General features: G+C 40.3%; 1 protein-coding gene across 1 annotated transcript in view; it reads right to left on the bottom strand.

Moving 5' to 3' along the window:
• The window catches only part of ENPP1 (ectonucleotide pyrophosphatase/phosphodiesterase 1), a 93,882-nt gene that overhangs the window by 24,643 nt on the left and 44,095 nt on the right, over nt 1–25,144 (bottom strand). The window contains exons 6-15 of the mRNA XM_006264739.4: nt 19,006–19,103; nt 16,412–16,491; nt 15,144–15,263; nt 13,892–14,001; nt 10,840–10,905; nt 10,460–10,532; nt 8,811–8,919; nt 7,940–8,071; nt 6,564–6,595; nt 1,048–1,175 (exon numbers count right to left, since the gene is read on the bottom strand). Coding sequence (XP_006264801.4) covers nt 1,048–1,175; nt 6,564–6,595; nt 7,940–8,071; nt 8,811–8,919; nt 10,460–10,532; nt 10,840–10,905; nt 13,892–14,001; nt 15,144–15,263; nt 16,412–16,491; nt 19,006–19,103 — 948 coding nt within the window. The remainder of the gene's footprint in view (nt 1–1,047; nt 1,176–6,563; nt 6,596–7,939; nt 8,072–8,810; nt 8,920–10,459; nt 10,533–10,839; nt 10,906–13,891; nt 14,002–15,143; nt 15,264–16,411; nt 16,492–19,005; nt 19,104–25,144) is intronic.

Below are 25,144 nucleotides of genomic sequence, written 5' to 3'. Positions count from 1 at the left end.
AGAACACAAGATAGATGGTGTATGGCTCAGCAAGATGGCTACTAATCTGGAAGGGGGAGGACCTGTGGGACAAGTTTCTCTACTGCTCTCCAGCTATTTCATCCAATTCAAGTGGCTCAGCTTCAAAAGCGAACAGGCTGGATAATGACTAATCTGAGGCCTGGTAGTTAAATCATTCTGCTGGGAGGCAGAAAAAACAGGCTGTAAACACCCTCCAGGACTGTAACATGGGAAATGATTTCCTGCCACCTCCTTGTCTTACACTTGATAATCGTGAATTTTTGCCCTGTACACATCTGGGTGAGCACACAGCATCAAAAGCTTGTCTAGCCAGAGCACAGTCCTATTGAGTATACTCAGTAGCTGTGAGGATGCTTGCCCATCCATACTGCACCCAGAATATAATCACAAATTGGGTGTAAAAGCCAAAAACAGCAGGATAATGCCCATGTAGGCATATAAAGTAGGATCTAGCCCTTAAACTATTACATTATAAGCCCCTATCCTGGCAATGACAAATATACCGGTCAGAACATAACCAGGCAATCATTGACAGTGAAATGGGAAAACGGTTGTGATAATGAAAAGCTCAGAAAATGTCACCCTTTCATTTCCTCAGCAAAGGTTCAGACTTGACTAGTATTTGAGAAAAACATAGCAGAGTTGTTTAACAGCTTGTGAGGAGTTGATTATCTTCCCATAGCTAACAGGCCTCCAATTCAGTAAAACATGGATGTGGTACACAACAGTGGGGGGAAGAACCCATGTGGGTGCATGGTACAATGGTGGGGGGCGTTCTTCTGTGGTGGGTGGGTCTTCTGCAGCAGTGGAGGGGAGGCCTACACATAGTGTGAACCCAGGGGTGCCCATGGCTCACGTTGGTGTGGTCTGTGGGCATACTGCCCCTGCTGGCACAGCCCAAAGGGCATTTGGCCCCCAGCTGCTTAGAAGTTGGACAGCTCTTTGACTTAGAGGAGAAAAGTTAAAATATTAGAAAAGAAAAAGTTTCTTTACTGTATTATTAAGAATGGAAAAATGGTAACTTACCGAGCAAGTTGCCACTGTGAGTCTAAGTAAAAGTTCACTGGTTCGATTCTGTCATTGTTGGCAAAGTGAAAACGCTTGGGTAACTGCCATTTCATATATGCCTTGAAAGGCTGATTGGAGTCAATACACTGAAATGTTTAAAAATACTCACATTTAATAATCATATGTAAAAAAAAGAGCAAGTTTCTATTATCTTAAATAAATTCTGAGTAGCAGAAAAGAAATGCATATCAGCATTTTAAACTCAAAGGGTCTGTTCAAACTCCTCTTAAGCCGCTGGTGCTCAACCTTCCTTGCCAGAGGACCAATGGACAGTGTCCAGTCTATCAGCGGGACAGATCTGGCCAGTGATCTGGATCCAGTGCCTAGGGTAGTCATCAAGGGACCCCATTTGGCTATGGGGGTGGGCAGGAAATGGGGCAGCCCAGCCACAACCCAGCCCCATGGGTGGGCAGGGGGGATCTGGCCCCAATCAAATCACAGGGGAGATAGGGAGAGTGGCTCCACCTTGACTGAGCTGTGGGGGCAGGGCATAGCCCAGTCTCACAGGGGGAAGGGATCATGGCCCAGCTTCAACCCACCATGCAAGACTTTGAGTTTGGGAATTCTTCGAGTTTGGGAATTTCATGGCAGGGGATGGTGGCAGTATTAGTGGTTACTATTCCCTCCCCACCAAATTTCCTGGCCTGTGGGGAGCCTATGAGCCAGATACCATAGCTCTGTGTGCTACATTAGGCTCACAAACCAGAGGTTGAGCACCCCATCTTAAACCAAAGGGAGGTTTTCTGTCAAGCTTGAGGATTTATTGTAAGGTGCCTAAACATTACTTGCTTAAATGATGTATACATATTGACTAAATCTCAGTTTTAACAGTTGTTAAAACATATTAATGAGCAGTAGGATTCGTTCACTAGAACTGTATATTTTCTCCCTCCTTTTACTAATGACATATGTTGATGGTGACAATGCTGGTTTGTGTATAAAAAAGAATACATTTTAATTACATTAGAAGTGTGGACATATAAAATAATTGTACGCTTTGATATGTGTGTGGTTGTGGGGAGGAATGAATTTTATTGCTCATGAGTGCACATCAACTGATCCACTGTAACTTTCTCAACAGATTTTAGAAAAATGGCCCAGATTGAATTGCTATTAGTTGCCTTCTTTAATTTCAAGTCTAAGGACACTGGATGATTTCCAGACATTCAAGAAGCAATGAAAATAAGAAATGTTGCTGTTGAACTGTCTCTTCTCAAAGACAATAGATTAGGGTATTCAAGCTAAACTAATTTACACCTCAAGCTGAAAAAACGAAAAAGTCACTTATAAAGAATTCAATGTTAGATATTCACAGCATAAAGCTCAGTAGTTTGCTTCTTTGTATATATCAAATGATATATACAGTGTTAGTCCACATGAAATTACTTGTGAATTCAGGTCAAATTAGCCAAATACTTTTCCCTTGAAAAAAACTGTGAGAGTAGATTAACAAAATTGCAATAGACAGAAGCAGTGGTGGTCATCTTTTACCTAAAAACTAAGGGAGTTGATCTGTCATCCAGGACAAAGAACACGCAGGTTCAAATTTCTTCCTTTGCCTGAAGTGACTTAAAAAACTTATCTGTAAATTGCCAGGAAAAGTCCTGTGCTACCAGGCAATCAGATTTTAGGAGTAGGTCCTTACCATATTTCCTATTACCAGGATTCAAAATTGCATAACTAATTACACATGGACTGGAGCTGACAGTGGAACCCAGGTGCTTCATCTCCCAAATCTCCTGTTGGAGTTGTTCCATGTTGGTGGGATATTTAAAATATTCATTGTGCCACAGAACACAAAATCAAATTATTCTATAGCCTCATAGTTTAGTCACTTACCTATAAGGCTAAGGACAGACATTTAAAATTTGAGCCTGAATTGATTCAATCTTTACAGGTTAGTCTAACCTGCAAAACTTGAACCAATTTGGAGGTGGAGAGACATTCTCTTTTAGTTCTCAAAATACAGGGACATGCCAGCAGTGGCTCAGGCTAGAAGGCTGGGGGCACTGGAGTAGCCTTCCCTTCCCTTGTCCTGTGCTGAGCTGAGGTGGGGAGGGAGGATATGGTCAGGCCCTGGCAGGATGCTCTGATTAGGGAGGGGTTTAAACCCCAACCCTGGCCTGCACCGTCTCAGGCTTTTCCCCTGCTTACTGCTCAAGAGGCAGGAGTGTTGATTAGTTTCAAAAAGCCCTAAATGGACACTGTTGTGTCTGCCTGTCCCAGTGAAATTGGAGACATGCACACACATAGAGACACCTCTCAGCATTAGCTAGCATAGCACATGCCTAGGGTCTGTGAGGCTGTGGTCCATGCTGTGGGAGAAGGGAGGGAGAGAGGGAGGGGAAAATCTCTGCTTGAGCAGTGAGGGAAGCCAGGCAGACCCTGCTGGGCCGTCAGTCTCCCCTGGAGCTCTGGCTATGGAGGAGAGGGGCGGGGCAGCCTGTTCTTTGGAGCTGAGAGCACAGCTTATCCACACCCAGCCAACAAAGAGCTGCAAAGCATCTGGGATGCTAGGGGACTCTGGTTTAAGTCAAACCAGGAAGGGGTCTGGGACAGACATTGCATAAACCGGTTTGACCCAAATCAGTTAAGCCTGATACTACATTCAACCAGGTTTATCTTAAACCAGTTTCAGCCATTTTGAAACTGGTTTATGTGCACTGAACTTATATTCTGTTACAGGTTTAAACCAGTTTCTGATCATTTCAACCAGTCTATGTGTAATATCCGTCCTTGCCTAAGACACCTGAGTTCTAGCCCCTGCTCCAATGAATGCAGGGGGTTGGACTCGATTATCTATTGAGGTCCCTTCCGACCCTAACATCTATGAATCTACAAATGCCTATTTATGAACCTGAAGTAGGACAGCAGCAACAGACAAGAATTAAATCACCATCCCCCACCTTAGATGTGTTTAGGGAACTCTTTTAGGAAATAAGACATAGGATTTGCACCCCATCAAGTACAGGAGGGACTACAAGCCAAAGGCTCCCATACCTAAGGTGAATAACCTTGAACTTTTGCATAAAGGGGAGCAGGGGAAGATATCAACTACCAGCACAGGGAGTGTTGTGAATCAAACATTTAATTTCCTTTGCTTTTTTAAAGAGTGAATGAACAACTTTTTAAATGTTACGTTAAATAAAATATTTTGTATCAAACGATTTTTGGTTTGATTTTTCATTGGGGTAACAAAACAAACTAAACCAAAATATCAGCTGCTAGCTCTGTGAAAAATCAATTATTTGATCAATATGGAGCTCTTCAGAAGGTTAATTCCTAATCTATTTTCCAAACCGAAAGTTGCGACCTCTACAGCCAGGCAACCTCCTACAAAGCAAGACTGCTATTAACTACGGCTGCATAATTGAGCATGGAAGAGTTTCAATGGCTCCCAGTCAGCAGTGAATTATTGCATAGACTCTTATCACTTCAGTTCAAAATGGAGTCAGTATCTTTTGATTTCCATGTGCATACACTCAACATTTCACAGCTGCAGTAAAATTGTTATCTTTTGATGACTTTTACAAATTGCATAATGCTGAAGCTCAACATCTAAGAAAATCTATTTAGACACAAAAGCTTCATAGAAAAAAACCCTACAGCAATATTTATACAGAAAAGCTGGACAAATTACAGCTATTTATTAAAGATTGTATGTAACTAAAATAATGGAAATAAACAACAGTGATATTATATACAAAATGTATGTTTGTGTTAAACAGTTGATGCTCTTGAGAACAACGGTAGTAAATACTGGCAATAATTGCTATACAATGGTACAGTAATTTCTAGGGGTGTGCGAAGCAGGACCTATTCAATTCAGATTCAGCCTGAATCAGGGACAATGATTCGATTCGTTGATTCGGATCACTGTCCCTGATTTGATTTGGCCAAATCCAAATCTGAAGATTCGACGCTGATTCAGACATAGACACAGCCTTAAATGTTTTTTTTACATACCTCAAGGTACCAGCACGGCTTGTGAACGCTGCGATGCTGGGGCAGATAGAGTGTTCCACAGTATTGCGGGGGGGCCCTTCACATGCTCAACGGCGAACCCAGAAGTGGACCGGAAGTTCTTCTGGTCCGCTTCCGGGTCTGCTGCAAAGCGTACTGGGGAGCCCCCTGCACTCCTGTGGGATGGTCCATGCGCCCCAACATCGCAGCGCTCATAAGCCGTACTGGTACCTTGAGGTATGTAAAAAAAACATTTAAAGCTGTGTCTATCTCCAAATTGTCAACTCTTTCCGAATCTCTCCAAATTGATTTAGAGGTTTCCAATTCAATTTGCAGAGATTAACGGGTCCTCTGATTCAATTTGGATTCAGAGATTAACCACCCAATCAGACTGAATCTCCACCTAATCGAATCAGGGACCAAAGCTTTGCATGGCCCTAGTAATTACACTTCAGAATGACCAATTCTTAGAACTTTGTCTCAATTTCATCCTGTTTACTCTTTAAGAAAAATTATTTTTAACATACAACAGAAAAGGTAGTGAACGTGTGTGAAATATGTAACCAACATTACAAGACCCTAATATTGCTGTCTGGGAAACTTGAGTTCAGACTCAGGAAAGTTGTTCAGACTCAGGAAATCTGGACCATGGTAAGCTAAAGGCTGTTTCTTCTACAGGGACATATCTTAGATAGATATTACTTAATCTCGCTATAGTTTTAAATGTTCTTTGTTCATAGAAGTAAAAGTCCTGCACATAAGACTTCTCTGAACCACAAGCAGATGTGTCTTTAAAGTTTGGCAACACGCAATTTTTTCCACATTTGAGCAAATATGATGTAATGTCAGCTGAAGGGGAAAAAAGTGTGTTTATGAATGGCAAACAAAACCTCTAGTCCTGCATAAGCCAAAAGTTGCTCCTTGCATCATCCCGTTACTGTGACCCTTGACTTTTCTAAGCCCTTCCCAGCCATTGTTTATCTTTCACTGGGCACATCTACATGTGCCCTATGGCGTCATTGCTACTGCACTGCCATTTAGTGTTTCCTTTTGGAAATACTAAATGACGGCACAATAACAACCTGTACTGCACCATCCGCACAGCACACGGTTATTTTTAGCTGCTACATCACCATAGCAACATGCTATACCAAGGGTAGCTGTGGCATCATGGTTTTTGCTCACTGATGCTACATCAATTTGCTGCACAGATGTAGTGTCATGGGTAGATGTGCCCACTGTGTCATATATAGATATAGTAATGAATCTAATGACATTTCCAGAAAAATTCTCAACACTTCCAGTTCTGCTTTGGAAAAGAAAAAAAAACGGACAGGAAAAAAGTTATTCCCTTAAAAGTATCCAAGATCTTTCTGAACACACACGTCTTTTAGGACATCCCTTTGGGGACAGAGATTTCAAGGGATTTAGCATATTGCTGATACTGTAAAAGAATAATAAACATCAATATAAATCAAGAAAAAATAGCAAATATTAAAAGCAATACTTACTGTAAGGTTCCTGACAATGCCTTCATAATCAACTGGAAGAGTCATATGTAAGAATTAGTCACCTAAGTTTAAGGAAAAGTAGATCGAAAATCAAAGTGTTCCAATCATGGGACTTGATTCAGTACTATACACTATACTAACAGACAGTTGGAATAAAAGCAAAATTAGGATGTATGGAGTTGGCATACCTGATATTCTTAAAATAAAATCAACCAGGAAAAAGGAATATATAGCTTCCAATCTTTCTTTAAAGATAACAGATAAATTCAACTTTGCTTCTTGTGTAAGGGTCATCAAACTTCCAGAGAATTATAGGCATTTGGTATTAAAAGTGAATGAGCAACATTTTCAAAAGTGCTTAAGTGACTTAGAAGCATAAGTCACCTATGAACTTCAGTGGGGTTTAGGTTTTTGCATTTGAAAATGTTACAAACATCAACAAAGGTGAAAGAGATATCACATAACCAACAGATGTCAGGTAAGATATAAAGCTAACATGTGTGGTCACAAATGAAATCAATTATTATAACTGAATGAGGGCATCTAAAATAAGACCAGGAACATATATCAGGTTTGAAGGAAAGTGGGAATTGCTAAGCTAATAACTAGACATCTGTTTGAAGAGATGCCACGCATAAAACAAAAGGGAAGAAAGAGCCACAACCGATGCTTCAACGCTTTTTGAATGACAACGTGTGTGCATAAAATACAGATATAGACAGCCTTGCACAGCCAGGCATTCCTGAAGGCAAGAACCCCTTTAAAAGCATATTTATATGTCTATATATCATCATTTTCCTCAATCCTAGTAGCCCTCAGCTGGCACTGAGTCTGAGAAATAGAAAATTAGGGATGGAAGGGACCTCAGGAGGTCATCTAATCCAATGCCCTGCTCAAAGCAGGACCATCCCCAACTAGATCACCCCAGGCAAGGGCTTTGTCTAGCCAGGTCTTAACCTCCAAGGATGGAGAGTACACAGACTCACTGGGTAACCTGCTCCAGTGTTTTACCACGGTCCTAGTGAGAGTTTTTCCTAATATCTAACTTAAACTTCCCTTGTTGCAACATAAGACCATTGCTCCTTGTTCTGTCATCTGCCACCACTGAGAATAGTCTACATCCATCCTCTATGGAAGCACCCTTCAGGTAGTTGAAGGAGGCTATTAAATCCTCCTTCAGTCTTCTCATCTCCAGAGTAAATAAGCCCACTTTTCTCAGCCTCCCCTTGTAAGTCATGTGCCTCAGCCCCCTCACCATTTTTGTTGCCCTCTGCAGGATTCTCTCGTACCCTATGCATGTATGAATCCTATTTCAATTGTTTAAATGTATAAAAATACATATTCTAATGACACAGATTAGTTTAGCAACTACATACAAGATAAATACTCATCTGGAACATTAATTGGTCTCAAGCGAGCTGCGGGGCCTGCCACAATCATGAAATCATTCACATTGTCCAGATATGTGCTCAGATAGGCTGTTTTTCTGCAGCTAGCTACTTCCATTCCTGGAAAGGGAAATAAAAGTTATTCAAAAGGCAGATAAAAATATTCAGTATTCTTGATAAGGAGATACATATCTGATTTCTAGAAATGGAAAATATACCCTTTCGGGACAAACTATCAGCCAGAACAAAATAAATAATAGGAAAGGAAGTGTGCAGTCATAATATACACATCCATCCACCCTTTTACAACTTGTATAAACATCCTAATTACAGTTGGCAGAAGAAAAGTCAATAAAATATCCATGTCTAAAGAAAGAATATATAGGGTAATTTGGGAGTCTGATAGAGTGGATAATTTTCACTTTCGAGCTGTAGTCAGGAACTTCAGCTTCAGAGGTATAGCCTTGCAATCTGGGGCAGCTAGTGGAAAAAAAGCCATGGCTGTGGCTTTTACTTTATCCTGTGCAGGTGGTACAAATACACAAGTCTGTTACTTTGAATTCAAGGAAGCTGGTAATGGGGGAAAGGAGAGTTATGTATAAAATGTGCAACAAAAAATAAATAGCTTCATCCCAACATCTCCAGCTCTATAACGAGAAAATAAGGACACCGATTCTTAGTTATACTAAGGATGCTCTATACCGCTCTGGCATTGCAAAAGATCATTTACAGTCATTTTAAGGCTCTTTTACAATGAGATAGTATAAATACGGACCAGGTTAGCACATTTTTCTGTAGTAAAAAATGAAAAAAGAATGTCACCTCACTGTAAGAATATAAATTATGAAATCAAATTTACCATGATCAGATACAAGGATGATATTTAGGCATTTATGCAAATTCATTTGTTTGAGACCATCCATCAGCATCTCAATTATCCTGTCCACTCTCTGTAATGCAAGAATGACCTGCGAAACAGTTACATCATGCTATAAAACTAACATTAAACATTTCCATCAGAAAAACATTCATTCCTGATAAATTTAACATTTAATATGACCTGATTTGAAATTGATTTAAAAGTTGATTTAAAAGTATAGTACAATATATTGTCCATGTGTACTCATTAAAGGTCTCTTTCAGCAAACAGATATTCTGCTCACATCAATATTCCTATAGACTTCCTTGGTGATTTTTATACGAGTAAGGACTTAATGTCCCACCTTCACTTAATTTATACACTTTGTCATTTGGATTATTTTAACTAGAAATTCCCAAGGCTGGATTGGTAGCTTAAATAAAAATGTAAATTTTTACTAGTTGGAACCAAGCTTTGAAAACTTAGTTCTAGCTACCAAATATGCCATTTTATGGCTCAGCTCTCTCTTCCCTATTCATACTTGGCACCGGGCTAGTGACAACAGACTTAGTAGGACTACTTGCAAAAAATAACAGATACCTAGGTAATCAATGCAACTAACTAGTTTTTGTATTCAACTTATTATTCAATAAGACCACTTGCATAATTTACTCTGCTCAGTGCCAGTAAGGGTTGAAGAAATATGTGATAAAGCTGCTGGAAGTCTTTACAACATTTTTTATCCTCAGAGTACATTTTATAATACGTAACCACAGGTTCATCATTAACAAAAGGTAATGGCAATAAAGTTTGACATTTTTAGGATATGGTGGCTGCTATGAAGTCTCTTTGTTAAATATCCATATAAAGAACCATGTGATCGCCCAGCACTGGCACAAGCCAGGGTGCAGACTGTCTCAAGGGAAGCTGGCAGAGCTTATTTGCCAAGTTAGATGCCAAAAATTTCTCCAAACTCAAGATAATATAATACTCTGCCTTTCCTAAACCACCACATTATTTTTCCTCCTCCCAGCCCCTTCTAGTTTCTGGTGTCAACAACTGTAAGTATTTTATGCTCTCAAGAAGAGTAACTTATCCCAGATACTAAAGATACCTCTTTATTTATAGAATAGTTACATCACCCACAGTGGTATTGCCAGCCTCTGCAATGCTACACTCTTCTCTAAAGTTGCCTTCTTGTAGTGAAGGGGATATGACCATTTAATTCCACATTCACTTAATTCTTTCACTGACATTGCCAGCAGGAGTGCCAGTTACAATATGAATAGTAATTGTACTACAACTAAAGTAGAACAGGTTTCATTCCAAACGTTTTTAAAATGAAACACAGCTTTTCCTAAACTGAAAATGTCCATGAAAATCATTTGCTTTCTTTTTCTTTCTGAAATTTTCCAGAAATTACCATATGAACTGAGGGAGGGTTACATATTCCCATGTGCCTCTACAATTTTAACACCCTCAATAGCAAATTTATTAAAGGCCCTTTACTATATACAGTGCTCACTGTTCTTCTAATTGCAAAGTCTGTGTTCTGCTAAGTATGTTAAGAATTCCTGTTTATGACCATTAATCTAACATGCTTTACATGCTCAACACTTAGTACAGAGCTTTTAAAGGGAGTTACTTACTTCACTGCTGACGGGTCCAAACTTGTGGCCTGAGGTATCAGGTTCTTCTAAATACAGAGTGTAAAAGTGTGGTCTATATCAAACGGCACCAAAAATGTAATATTTTACATACATATTGAAACACAGCTTGAAAAGACTAATTCAACAATGGATAGCAACTATTAGAAAACACTGTGCATCATCAGAAATGGAACATTTTAAGGGAGGGATAGAAAGACAATTAACAAGTTTAGGTTAATTTAATTGTTGAAGATGGTAAAATAGTGCACAGGGTATTACATTAAGTATAAATGGTGTTTATATTGTAATATATGTATTCATTCATATTTCATTGGTTTAACTGGGAAATGGGAGCTTTACGTTCACAATTTCATACCTACCTTTCCTCTTCAGGTAACTTCAACCACTTAAGAATAGTTGTCACCCTTTCCTCAAATGGGATTGAACTGTATCAGAACAATGAAATAACAAATATAATTCAAAGGACCAAAGCAATATTCACAGCCTGTCTTGCTTTCAACACAAATAAAAATGAAATCATTTGGCTAGAATAAAGCTCTGATAGATACCAACTAAATCAATCAAAATCACTTCTATGTAGGTCTTAATGGCAAATTTTACAAGTAGGAGGCACAGAGCCTAATCTAAAGCCTACCAAGTCAATGGGATAATCTCTTTTGATTTGTATGGGCTTTGCATAAGGCCCTAAATCTTGCTGGCCTGCCTCATTCAAATAGTCCTGTTGATTTCAGCAGGCATGCTCAAATAGCCTGATGCTTTCTTTCTTATATTGTATCAGCATGAGTTTTGCTGTGTGAGCCCACCTGTTACATTCATGATAAACATGACTAACTAAAATCCAGGGTAAAACTTCTGAAGCATATCGATAACAAGCATCATTGACATAAACCTGGCTATACCTTTACCAGACCTAGGGCACTGGTTGCTAATGAAGTTGTGCCTTAAGCTACATGAGGCAATTCAAATGTCCTTGTACACACAGCTGGAGAAGGAAGGATGCAGCACATATCCCTAGCCAACTGGAAATCATAATCAACACAAGATTAGCCTATGATCACCCCATCTTTTCCAGTTCTTCCAACCTTTTCTTTCAAGTCATACTTCTTAGACCTCTGTTAATTTCTTGTTGCTAATTTCTTGTTGTTAATCATAATCCTATCCTATAAAGTGTCTGCAGCTCCACCCAGCTTGGTGTCATCTGCAAATGTATCAAGTCTGCAATTCATTCTATCCTCAAAGTCTTTAATGAAGTTATTGAATACTACAAGAGACTGGACAGATGCCTGTGGAACCCCTCGTCTTCCTCCCAATTAGGCTTCCAACCAATTTGAGCACTGTAATCCAACCCGTTATGCACCTTACTTCAGCAGCTTTCATCTAGACTGTAATTCTTCAGATGCCATCAATTATTCCAGTTTAACTGCTTTATGTGCAATAGGGCTGCACAAAATTTTGGCAGCCATTTTGTTTCGGAGGTGTTTCAGGCCGTTTCAGCACCCAAAATACTGAATCCAAATTGAAATGGAAGGCTCCAAAACATTTCAGAAATGTTTCAGAGAATTTCAGAATTTCGGAGCTGGACAGGGAAACAAAAACTAAGAAGAGGGAGGGGGAAGAGGGCGGGAAGGACTGCTCTGATATTGACATCTAGCTCCCGGTTCAATTCCCCAGCTCTCTGATCATTTCCCCAGTTTTTCCCAGGCGGCGCAGGCCCCTGGATCTGTGTGAGGGGTTTCAGCAGGCTGCTGCTGCAAGCTGGAACCAGCAGCAGTCCTCAGCACAGCTCACACTGGGAAGCCTGCTGAAACTGGCATGCAGATCCAGGGCCCCGCGCCCACCAGAAAGAGCTGCAGAAATGATCAGAGAGCTGGGAGAATCAAACCAGGAGCTGGGGAATCGAACTAGGAGTTGGGGGAATGTTCAGATCCCTGAACGTTCCCCCAGTTCCTGGTTCGATTCCCCAGTTCCCCGGTCCTTCCTCCAGCTCTTCCTGGGGGGGGGCACAGGCCCCCAGATGTGCATGCAGGATCACAGTAGGCTGCTGCTGCTAGCTGGGGATGATTGTGGCTCTGAGCTATTTCCCCAGCCAGCAGCAGCATCCTGCTGAAATCCTGCATGCAGACCCAGGGGCCTGCACCCCCTGAGAACAGCTGGGAGAATGATGAGAGAGCTGGGGGAAGCAATCAGAGAGCTGGGGAATCGGACCAGGAGCTCCAGCTGACAGGTGGAGCTGCCCCAGCTCCCAGACAGTGTGCAGCACCCTGCTGAGTCACACTGCACCCCCACCATGGGGCAGCTGCTGTGTGAGTGCCAGGTGGGGAGGCAATCCCCACTGCCCTGCACTGTGTGGGGGGGCTCTGCCACGAGCCACCAGAGGCCTCAATAGCTGCTGCTGCAGCCAGTGAGTGCAGGGCGTTTGTTGGGTTTTTTTTAAAGCTCTGCAATCACCTGCTGCGAAGCATGGTGATGACAGCAGGCTGGTGCTGCCAGCCGGGGCCAGCACCAGCACCAGCACCCGAGTCTGCCCAGCGCAGCCCACACAAGGAAGAACCCAGTGCTGGTGCTGGCCCCAGTTGGCAGCAGCAGCCTGCTGTCATCCCGCACACAAATCCAGGGGCCTGCACCCCTTGGGAGGGCTGCAAGGCTATGCTGGACTCTTCCTGGGGGACGCAGGTCCCCGGATCTGTGCGCAGGATGACAGCAGTTTTGCTTTGAACAATTTGAGGTACAGTTTCATAAAAACCCCTGCACTTATTTCCTTGAAACTTGGCAGGCTACCATCCTGGTAATATTCATCTGAATCAGGCAAGAAATTACAAAGCTATAGGCATTTTAGTGATTCCTCATTATAGCCTATGGCCGAAACAGTGTCAAAACTCCAAAACAGATGTGGCTGAATCGAAGCGGATCTGAAACACTGAAATGAATCACTATCCCTCCGAAACCGAAACAAAAGATCGCCCTTTCACACAGCCCTAATATGCAAGTTCACCTATAGTAGTATAAATGGGCTAAATCACTGTAATCTTTACCTTGAATGAATCAGGGTTAAAGTTACCATAGTTTTACTTAACTTATACCACTCTAGGTGGGTGGAAATATAACAATTATAACAGAACAGTTTTCACCAGTAACGCATGGTACAGGATAGTAGGTTCCTTATGTAGGCATACAATATGCATAGTATAAAATATAGGCTCTTCTAATGAGCATTTCTTTTCTTTTCTTTTTTTTTTTTTTTTTTTTTTACAGCTTTGTGGGACTGTACCAGTAAGCAGTCAGACATGTTTACTCTTCTCTGGACTATTGCAAAAGCTGAGCCAAAGCAGGAAAGAAGGAAGAATATCCTACACAGTATATATAATTATATGCAATTTATTGCCCTTCCCACAAAATAGTAATTTTACATACCCATTGTATATTTTATACAAATTTGGAAAAGTTCCATTAATTTTTGCATCTGATCCTGGCCAGAAATATGTGCCAGCTTTTAGACCTTGATACATAGCTGTCAACCAGATCTATGAAATAAAAAAAAATAGATGTGAAGGTCCTTGAAATAGCTGTGTGAATGTACATCTCAAAATGTTTTTTTCTGGCTCTGTGACATTTGGCAGGGTCAAACCTGGGTTGCACTAACAGAGGCGGTATATACAAAACCTGGAAGGTGACCATATTGCTTTATTTGGCATTAATCGTCCTCAGCTTAAGCACAATATCCAGTTTGGGCACTGCACTTTATAAAAGACTATAAAAATAAAGCAGCTGAAAAACAACCTCTATAAAAAAAACAAAGATAAGAGAACTTCGTATAGAAAAAAGGAGGATAACAAGAGAACATCATGGCAATTTTCAACATTTGAAAGTTTGCTTGTCATAAAAAAGATGTATAAACATTTTTCTCCTTTGCCCCAGAAGGCTAAGAAAATTTTTGTGGCCCAAATCATGATTTTTGAATTTTGGACAATTCTGCAGGATCTTGAGAGATAACATGAAGTGGATGAAACTAATAAAAAGTGGGGAGAGGGCAAACAGAAATGGATTGAATAAGGTGGTAAAGTAATAGTTAGAAACAACAGTAATGAAAGGCACAGAAGAAAGAATAGGCACAAACCATTGCCAGTTGTTGCTTTATTTATTTCTAATATCTTATTCTCCAGGCAAAAAGGAAGGGTGTCAACATTTATGTTCGCTGCAGCTGATGGGTGGGGACCACTGGATGGCTTTTTATGATATGATATAGCAGCTTCAGCAGCAGATTGCCACCCATTTTTGGCAAAAATATAGAAGAAAAATAAAAGTATTCTGAACTGGGAGGAACTGCCAAGATAATTAATCTGAATGAAGGAGCCTCTTTAATAAAGACATACTAGTTTATTACATTATTTACTCAACACAATATCTCTAAGGAAAAAACTACAGTAAAGTTCATATCATGCAGATATATTTAAGCTACTTTAGCATCCATTTCACAGTTTAATTTTCCATTTTACAATAGCAAAAATATAATCAAGTAGTTATGCTGAGCAATGTTTGTTGGCTGGCGGGGTAGCATTCCCTGTGACCTTGAATCCCATTATCACCCTGTATGCAGGAGAAACAAGTATATGACATAACTGGCTCTTGTGTGTCTGGCAGCAATATTTTACTTATAAATACTTACAGGCTCTCCTTGGTACCACTGTGGATTAAACTTCTCTGCACTTTTAAGTGTAAAGGAAGCATTTCTTTTTGGGTCATACATCTTGTTATCAACTATACCATGGGATTCAGGATACAGCCCCTGTAATTAAAATTGTGTCATTTTTAAAATGTTGTTTCTAGAGTACATACATATTTTGCACTCTATCAGTTCAACAAGTTAGAGTGATTTAACAGCATCACCTTCCACTGCTACAGCCAGGCTAAAATACTGACTGAAGCTTCTCATAAATGTACTGCACTATTTTTCAGACTGTGTGTTAAAATCATATGCAACTTTACTGAATTGGCTCTCCTGGTGTATATCAAAGTGAAGAAACTGAGGCAGTGACAGGGCAGAATGCTGGGGTTGAGGTCGCTGTTACATAGTCATTGGGCAAGATTATCTCTGTGTCACATTCTTGAACTTGCAAATGCAAAAGGATCAAAGAAATTTAATAAAATGGTAAAATCCAAGAACTTTGCAACTGACCTGCCTCCTGCTATCCCCAAAGAAACAACGACATAGACAAGAAAGTCAGTAAATCCATTCATAGGACTTTCCAAATTCTGTATGCTATAAATAAAGCCAGAAAGAGTCTGGTGGTGAACTGAACGTTAAGAAGCAATTCAATTTTGGAAGGTTTCTTTAATTGCTTTATTTTTCCTCCAGTATGATATACTCAGAGGAGAAAAACCTTACAAGAGCAGATTTTGTGAGGCTTCTACCCTTTGGGTTGTATTTGTACCAGATTCAGATCCCAGATAATCTCAGTTATCCCCACACTCAGAATCTGTGAGATATTCAGATTTCTATATTGATTCCAGACCCCTCTCTACTTCATATCACTTTTTCTGTTCTAAAGAAGGGGAATAAAGCTGACATCTCAGAGAAATTAGTCTGTTCCTATCCCAATGGCCAAATGTGTGACTGTATCAGACAAGGTGAAGGAGCATACCAATTTATGAACCTATAGGAATTCTTGCAGCTGGTACTCAACAATAGGCATTACTTATTTGGATCGATTTAATTTAACCACAAAATAGCAGTTTTATATGGTTACTATCATACCCCAAGCCACAGTCAAAATAAGAAGAGAAAAGAATATGTGTGACTTCTACTTTGAGGAATTCTTAAATATTCTTCATAGATATATTGATAATCCACAAAAAATAAACTCCTATTTCCCTTGGAAATGATTAAAGCTGAACAATATCTCATCCTGGAAAAAAGCCATAAGATGGTCTTACTGTGACAATGGAGTAATGATTGGGAAATGTTTTTGTTGGGTAAACAGGTCTCAGGCTGGGAGTATATGTTCCACATTTTTCTAAGGAGAAAAAATGTAAAATTAGAAAAGAGAGAAACCAACAAGTTCCAATTATATATTAATTCATTTTTTAAATTACACTCTAGCAGAACTTGTATTCTGAAGTCTTTTGGCTCTCCCATTTCATTTTGATTTTAAATATAAGTATTACAAATGTAACAGCTAGTTGTAGAAATTCTAGATACGTCTAATGGGTCTGATTCTTCATGATTTAAGTCAATGAGAGTTTTACCATTGACTTCAGTAGCCATGGAATCTGACTTTATAATCCAAACTACGGGCAGATGTGATCATAAGAAACTGCATGATCCCAATTAGACCTGCCACCTGATGAGATCATTTAGTAGTATGAGAACTATTAGCTATTTCTGTCTGCAAGTTCCCGAGAATAAAGTAGCTTTGGACAGAGCTATAAACAGCTCTTGCTCTAGTTCTCTGCCAATTGTCATCTGACAATCAGCTATTTAATTTCCTTTTAATTTATATGTGTATCTCATAAAAAGAATAACTCTTTGCTCCAAGTGTAACTATATTCTTCCCCAAAAGCTGTGGGTCTTTAAAACAAATCATGCACAACTTATATTAGTGTGAGAGCACATTCCAGTTATCAGATTGTCAAGTACTTGATTCCATAATGAGGTGCCTAAATCTATCTATCTATTTAGCTATCTATCTAAAAATCAGCACCCAAACTCATGTCCTAATTTGTAGGACTAAAGAGCACCAAGGAAGAACCAGAAATCATATATATGAAACTAAATTTAACGATCTGACAAATCAATCCAAAGCATGTGCACAGATTATAAAACAGAAAAATAATCATTCCCTTCTTTCACATACAATACAATACAGATGTCAGCAGGCTTCACACATCTCATGTGTTATTTTGCTTCGCCGGTTGACCTGCAAACCACATGTCAGATCTAAGGGACATTAATCTATTGGGAAGTTTCATATTGATATTAATATGTTTTGGATTAGACCACTACCAGGAAAACTAATTTAAGTAAAATACAAACAAGGTAACCTGTCTCCTAAAACTCACAATACATGTTCTAACGTGTAATAAAAGACATCCTCACTAGTACTTTTTCCTGTAATGACAAATCTTTGTTGGCAGCCCTGTCTGGTGCTGTGAGATAAAGGTTTGCCCTGGCTGCTCCCCCACATTTGTTTTAAATGGGAGCAGGGGAAAGAGGGAGGAGGTGGGGGTATCCCAAATGCTAGGGGATTTTGACTAGGACTTTTTTGTATTTCTTTGTCTTCTATACTACTGGATTTGTTTCCTATAGTTCTGTACCAAAGAGAAATGAAGGTTTTGTTCAAAAACATTATTTGAACAACTAAAGCCAAGAGAAATCTACAACCACCTTCTTTCCACCCAAATCTACATGCCACAGATGTCTGTACATATATTTCATTTTGTATTGTTACCTCCACTTTGGAGTATGTTTGTATAATGTGCAAAAAACTCAACTCTACCCTTGGTCAAGGCAAGTTTAGAATGATGAGCTGCAGGTATCTACCCTGAAGGAAGATCTCATGAATACCAATAAGACAACAATGCGGGCTACAAGTGATTAAATGTGCCCTAAAAAATTGAACGCATTTGACAGTTTCCCATCAATTGTCAAACAAATGTGTTCAGATGTTCTAAGGATTCTGTCAGAACCAACTATCCTGCACTGTTCTTTGTGTATTTTACTTTAAGGCACTGGCTGCCAACTGGGAATTTAGGCCTTCACTTTGTAAACATGTTTGTATGTTCTTAAACTTTACAATATGACAAACCCCACGAATGCCAGTGACACATGTAAAAATTAAACACATTAAAGTGTTCTGCAAGATGCCAGATGCAACTGAGATTTTTGTCTCAATTTAAGAGTGGTCTTGGCGCATAGTGGCCATGTCTACATGAGAAGCTGATTGCGCAGTTGTTACTGCTCATTCATTTAGTACTTGCATAACCAAGTACTAAATGACTGCACAGTAACCAGCAAGGTTACCTAATGACACTTACTGAATAGTAGCTCATTACTACTGTGCTGCAGCATCACATCACAGTTCATGCCCGGCAATGCTACAGCACAGTAGTAATGAGCTATTGCGCAGTAAGCATCTTGGGTAGACATGGCTAACATAAAGTAAAATCGCACTCTCTTATCTCTGAACTAGCACTGTTTTATATCTATAATTCTTCATATTAATAACATGCTAGTTATTAATAGACTAGATAAAGTAGAAACAGAATGTAAATTTTCTGCCACATCTGTTAAGATACAGACCTGGTTTGGGAGGGGACCTGTTATTTAACTGATTTAAATGACTATCATGCCAGCAGCCTTAACTGTTCCTGTGCCCTATACAAAATTTGTAGCACTACAAAATTAAAGAGTTGCCAGAGCCCTAAGAGCACCATTTGCTGCAATCACCATCCTTTTTACTGGCAAGAATTTGTAACTTTCATGGGAAGCCTTGTCTAACAAATTGCCACGTGACAAAGAAGTTACTTACGTAATTTGCTGATAGCAGGAAGAAGTCCACCCCATGTATGCAAATACTCTGCTCTGAAGCCATCCAAGGAAAACAGTAAGAGTGGGGGTTTTGTAAACCTGAACAATTAGAAATTAAGCAATTAGTTAATCAACAGTTTTCCTGGCATCTTTTCAAAAAGTTTTGCCTGAAATCTTCCAGGTCTTGAAGTTTAGAGGTAAGTAGAAAGCAGGGTAAATTTCACCTTACAGACTAACTGAGAAAAGAGATTTAATGGGAAGTCATGTACAGGTGCAGTACTGAAATACCATTGAAATACTGTAGGCTGCATCATATTTTCCACCTCATCTTATAAAGCCAGAACATGGCAAAATGTCAAAAACATATTTCAAGCCCATTATTGATTATTTGGAAAGAGCTGATAATGCACTTGGTAAGGTATGAGACAATGCTTACATCTAAATCATTCTATTAAACTCCTTTTAGCTGGTATCAGAAATACAGTCTTATTCAACAGAAGATTAATTAGGTAATAGAGCCATGTCTTCACTGGGAATGTTTTATAGACATTTTTTTAAATAGTTCAGCTAAATAAGTTTTAGAAGCAGTTTGAACCATCATACATCTGATCTTAGGTTGACCTGATATGGCTGGAAATTCACATTAATGTGGATTTCTAAGATATTCAGGAATTTGGACTCATGCTTCTAGTTTTATGGATGCTAAATTTATTATCACCTGTTAGATGTCTTAGCAGAGATGACAAAAATCAACCTCACATAAAGGTGCATTTATTATCATATCCTTTTTTGTTCTGTATCTCTAAAACAGGACTGGAGCTCTTTGGCATATCGGCCAAAAAAGCTTCATGCACTGCCAGTGACTATACCACAAATCAACAATCTCTGGCTGTTGGCCAGATCCAGCCCATAGAACCAGAATTTCTGGTTTAACCCAAATGGAAACCATTTTGGTAAAAGACTCTAGACACTTATTCTTCCATGCTGTGAGCTCAAAACCCAAGGAGAAAAAGTACAAATCATAAATGGTAGCTCTTCCATGTTATGCTATTGCTTTGCCTTCCAATTAGTACTGAGGGTGACAATCCCTTCATTTAAACAGTAGAATCCAGCAGTATGCAGTTCACTTCCAGCTGGGACCAACTGTCTTGAGTTGCCTCTGAAACCTGATCAGAAATTCACCCTCAAGCCTCCAGATTGACAGTTGGCTCAACTGAGCACCTCCCTGGCACAATGAGAAACAGCACAGCTTGAAAATTAGAGCTAAACAGAAACCATATATTCCGACTCGCAGGAAATTACAACAATCAATTAGGAAAAACTGAAATATTTTAGTTACATAGAATAGCTTTTGTCAAAATGTTGCTTTCCAATAATATAAAAACCTTTTGTTTCAATAATGCCAAGATGCTATATCAGACATATTAACTATGTATTTCTAAAGCAAATTAAATAAAGTGATAAAATTGATATTAAATGTTTTGGCCTCATCAAAATAAAACATTTCAACATTATCAAAATAAAAATGTGAAAAGTTTTTATACCTCTCCATCAACAGTTTACTTGAAATCAACTAATACCTGCAGAATATCACTATTTTGACAAAACTGCACTTGCAATAGAAAATTGTTCAGTCTCAAATTTTTCAGTCAGCACAATCAGGGACCCGTTTAGGCAAAGGTAACAGTCCGATGTAAACCTGCCATAGTTTACAGTTCACTTCAATTTAAAGATAAATTTGATGATTTCAGTCAAAAACATACCTGAGATGCAGATCTTTTTTTTCCCCTGACAGTTTAACTTGTACTCAGCATGCCCACTGTTGATGTCACAGGTCTGCAGCCTAACTCCTTAACAATGGGAATGTAGTTAGCATGAAGAATGCAAAAATCAGGTCCAATGTGGAGTCCTAGCCACATGTCATATGGTCACTGAGTACACATGCCATCTTAGAGATATTGTGAGCTCTACTGACATCGCAGATTTGCCAGTGTGAAAGGCAAATTCTAATTACTGCATGTTTACAAAGGTCAGTTAAGTGTTTTCCACCAGTTATGCTGCATTTTCCAAATGCATTTAAAAATTTGATATTACGTAGTCCACATAATAGGAACAATTTTGGAAGAAATGGGCAAAGAATTGCATTAACAGGGATACCATTTTCAGAGAGAGCACAACAAGAGCTCACTGACATCCAGCCCACATTAGATCCCAATGCCAGAACCTGCTGGTAACAGCAAATGGTACTTCAGGGTCTGTGAATGTGCTTTTTGAATGAAAAAACAATCTCCTGACTTCATAGTTGACTTTGTAGACCATTTAGACAACAATCTCAACCCTACGTAAATCGTATCTTGATCAGAAATATAAAGCAGCTGTTCTGGGTTCAGAAATCAGTGCTCATAGCAAAGAGTCATTCCCAAAATACATGTCAATGGCAAAATTACAGAATCTCAAGTAAATGATCTACAGATGCACTGCTGAGGTTCTTCTAATATTTCAAAATTAGCTTTACTTATTGACAGATTTGACTTAGTCCTGAAAGCTTAGAGAACACTAAGACATTAAGACATCTTACAATGGTGGAATCTATAACTAAGTAATTGTTAATAAACACAGCTGGTAAGTTCTGGACATCATTGCTTGTGACATTGTATGTACTTTATTTAAGGTGGTGGCAACCTTTCTAGACTGAAGTGACATCTCCTTAAACACAAGGCACCCTTTGGAAAATTTCAGCTCCTCGTTTTTACTTGTTTTTGGACCACAGACAAATAATAAAGCTATCTTGTGCTGCAAAGAACTCAGAAAGATCATAAAAAGTCAAAATGTCTTAATGTTATACATTTCTATTTGAAACCTCTGGGTTTAATCTTGTGAATCGTGTTTGCACACATAACACTGATAACATTGTACGGCCACCTGTGGTGTGGAATCAGAAAAAATATATGCCTTAAACTTTGATTATTTTAGTTATAAGATGACATAACCGCTTTGTGTAGAATTGCTGGCTCTGTACAGTAGAACAGATAAGGGCAAGTGTTTGTTCTTTGTAACTCTTCTGCAACTGCTTCGCTCACTGCGGCCTTGAAGGTAGAAAAAAAAGTATGTACAAAGTAGATTTCCAGGTGCAAGAAGGAGGTTTGTGAACTAACCATACCTCCCCCATAATTCCCATCCTGATTACAGCAAAGAAATAATGAAGTAATATTATAGCCGCTTTTCATGCTAATTTCACTATATGATCACGTGAGTTGTAAGTGACTGTTAAAAAGTATATAAGCCTCCTGATTTTGCTCTTGGGGGGGGACCCCTTCCAAGTGCTTGGGAAATCCATGTCACTTTGGAACTCCCCCCTACAGCTGTAGTTTCTTTTGAATAAAAGCTTCTGCTGACCTGACCCAAAAGTACTCTGTGTGTGTTTCCACGACAATTCCTGGTGCCGTGACTCGGATCCAGAACACAGGCTGAGGAAGGAGGACCGCAGGCTACCCCCCCCCCCCCCAAACCCTGAGGCGCCAAACTTGAGAGGTAAGAGACCTAATTCAAAATCTCTATTGGGGTTTTGGAGGAGGACTGCCTGTAGGCTCCCAACTTGGCCGTGGTAACTGGATCTGATCCTTGTTAAAACAGGTCAGTCTGAACCTTACTGCCGGCTAAAATTTTCTGTCTGGTAAAGGATCCCATTTTGTGTCTGGTAACGTACGTTTTAAGGAGAAACTGTTTGAGGCACCTTCATCCAACAGCACATCGGGCTTGTAGTTAATTAACTAAGGCGGTGTGGGGTAGGAGGTCTGGCTGACTGAATAAATGTGCATGTGTGTGTGTATTTAGAAATATGAGCCACTGACCAGGACTGAGACTACGGTTGGGCTCAGCCGCCCCAATTCTGCCTGACAGGGCAGTTTTGAAAGCAAGGGGGCCCAACTGGAACCTCGTGACCCAGTGGACAGGGCTTATTGAATGAATGTGTGTGTGTATTTAGAAATATGAGCCACTGACCAGGACTGAGACTACGGTTGGGTTCAGCCGCCCCAATTCTGCCTGACAGGGCAGTTTTGAAAGCAAGGGGACCCAACTGGAGCCTTGTGACCCAGTGGACAGGGCGTCTGAGTGATTTTGTCTTTTCCAAACCCCTTGTCCCAGTAGCTTCTGCCAAAAGCAGGAGTGAAAGGATCCCTCTAGTGTTTCCCTCCCCATTTCCATTTTATGAGCCGGTGTCAGGTCAGAAGCCTTTTGTCTGGGCAGTGAAAAACTGCGGGGCAAGGCACTGAGCGGCCCGGACATCCTAAATAAGCCTCTCTTACGTCTCCCTGTGTGACTGAAAATGGGAACAAGTCAGTCTAAACAGGTTCCTGTCCCCCCTAAGGGGACTCCGGCGTACTTTATGTACACACACTATTCTCCCGAGACTTGCAAGTACCTGGATAAGTGGAACTGGTATACTAGGGATGATCCTGTGAAACATTTTCCACAGGAAGGAACATTTGATCAGGATAAAATAGTGCACTTGAGAGGGGCGTTAGAGTCCCGTGGATCCAAAACACCACAAAACCAGTGGGACGCGTTCTTTTATTGGTATGATGAAATGTCCAAAAGGCGGACAGAATCTCAAACTAGGAGCCTAAAAGACTCTCAAGAAAAATTAAAACAGCAGTTAAAAGCTGTTCGGGAGAAATTGGCTGCTCCCCCAAATTACATGCTGGCCACCGCTCCGATGTATCCAGCATTGCCCGGGGCGCCCCCACCACTGGAGCCAGCAGAGGATATCCTTGACCTTTGTTCAAACCCTGCTCTCCTGGGACTCCCACATCAGCAACAACCGGTTCAACATCAGGCTGCAGCCCAGGCTAGTGACCCATTAGCTGAAGCTCCTTCAGTAAATCCTTCCACGGAGCTTAATAGTCCGGACTCATCCACCATATCTGCCACTCAATCATCACCAGTGTGGCAATTTACTCCTGGGTCACAACCCACCACAGGTGTATTTAGAAGAATGGGAATAGGCATGGAAAGATCTCCCATCAATCTGAGATCCCGAACTGCACAAGTTTACCCCCTAAGACAAATGCCAGGCATTGGCACTGATGGACAAAATATAGTAACTGTGCATGCAGCCTGGACTCCAGGTGATCTCTACAATTTAACTCAAAAGTTCCCAAAAATCAGGGAAGACCCAGAAAAATTTCAGGAAGAATTGCAGACTGTTATAAATTGTTATAATCCAACATGGGCTGACATTAATCAGCTCATGCGATCCATTTTGCCCAAGGAAACTATGCTACGTCTGTACGCTGCCTGTACTTGGCCAGATCAAAACCCAGGGATTGGCCAAGACTTTATTGACAAGAGAAATGCTTTGGTTCGGGCAGTTCTCACAATTTGCCCGAAAAAGGCAGACTGGACCAAAATAAATACCTGTAAACAAAACAAAAATGAACACCCCAGTGACGATTTAGAACGCCTCAAACAGGCATTTGAACGATACTCAGGAATGGATAACCCAGTCGGAAATGCTAAACAAGCAATAGTGGCAGCATTCGTCCAGGGACTTAACCCTAAAATTGCTGAGAAAATTCAAACAGTAATTATTGGCTGGGAAACTAAAGATTTGACCGAAGTCCTTGCTGCGGCTAACCATTTTCATAACAAATTGGAACGGTCTAAAGACAGTGCCAAGTTTAAGTTAATGGCCTTACAGATTTCTCAGTTGCAGGGTCCAGGTAGAGGAAGGGGACGAGGACGGGGAAGGGGAGGCCCGGATAGATTCAGGGGAAGAGACAGATCCTTGAGCCCACAAAACCCAGGCTATGGGAACCAATATCATTATTGCAAGCAAGAAGGACATTGGAAATCAGAATGCCCCAACCGCCCCGGCCAAGGACCCAGACCCCAGCCCCCACCTCCACTTCCTGTCAATTTTCCCAGTGTTGAATAGGACAGCCTGAGGGACAGTGACATCATTGCTCCTTTGCTTGCTACTGACCAATCTGGTCTGTTTGTTGAATGCCTTATTTCTGGTAAACCTGTCTCCTGTCTTGTCGACACTGGAGCATCCCACTCCACGCTAAAGGCTGCTGAGTTTCCTTTTCTACCTTATTCTCCTGAAACTGTAAATGCTGTCAGTATAGACGGACAAC

Source organism: Alligator mississippiensis, chromosome 1, assembly GCF_030867095.1.
Source record: "Alligator mississippiensis isolate rAllMis1 chromosome 1, rAllMis1, whole genome shotgun sequence".
NCBI classification, from domain to species: domain Eukaryota; kingdom Metazoa; phylum Chordata; order Crocodylia; family Alligatoridae; genus Alligator; species Alligator mississippiensis.
The sequence above is the reverse complement of the archived record's forward strand: the minus strand, read 5'-3'. Positions and strand labels throughout refer to the sequence as shown.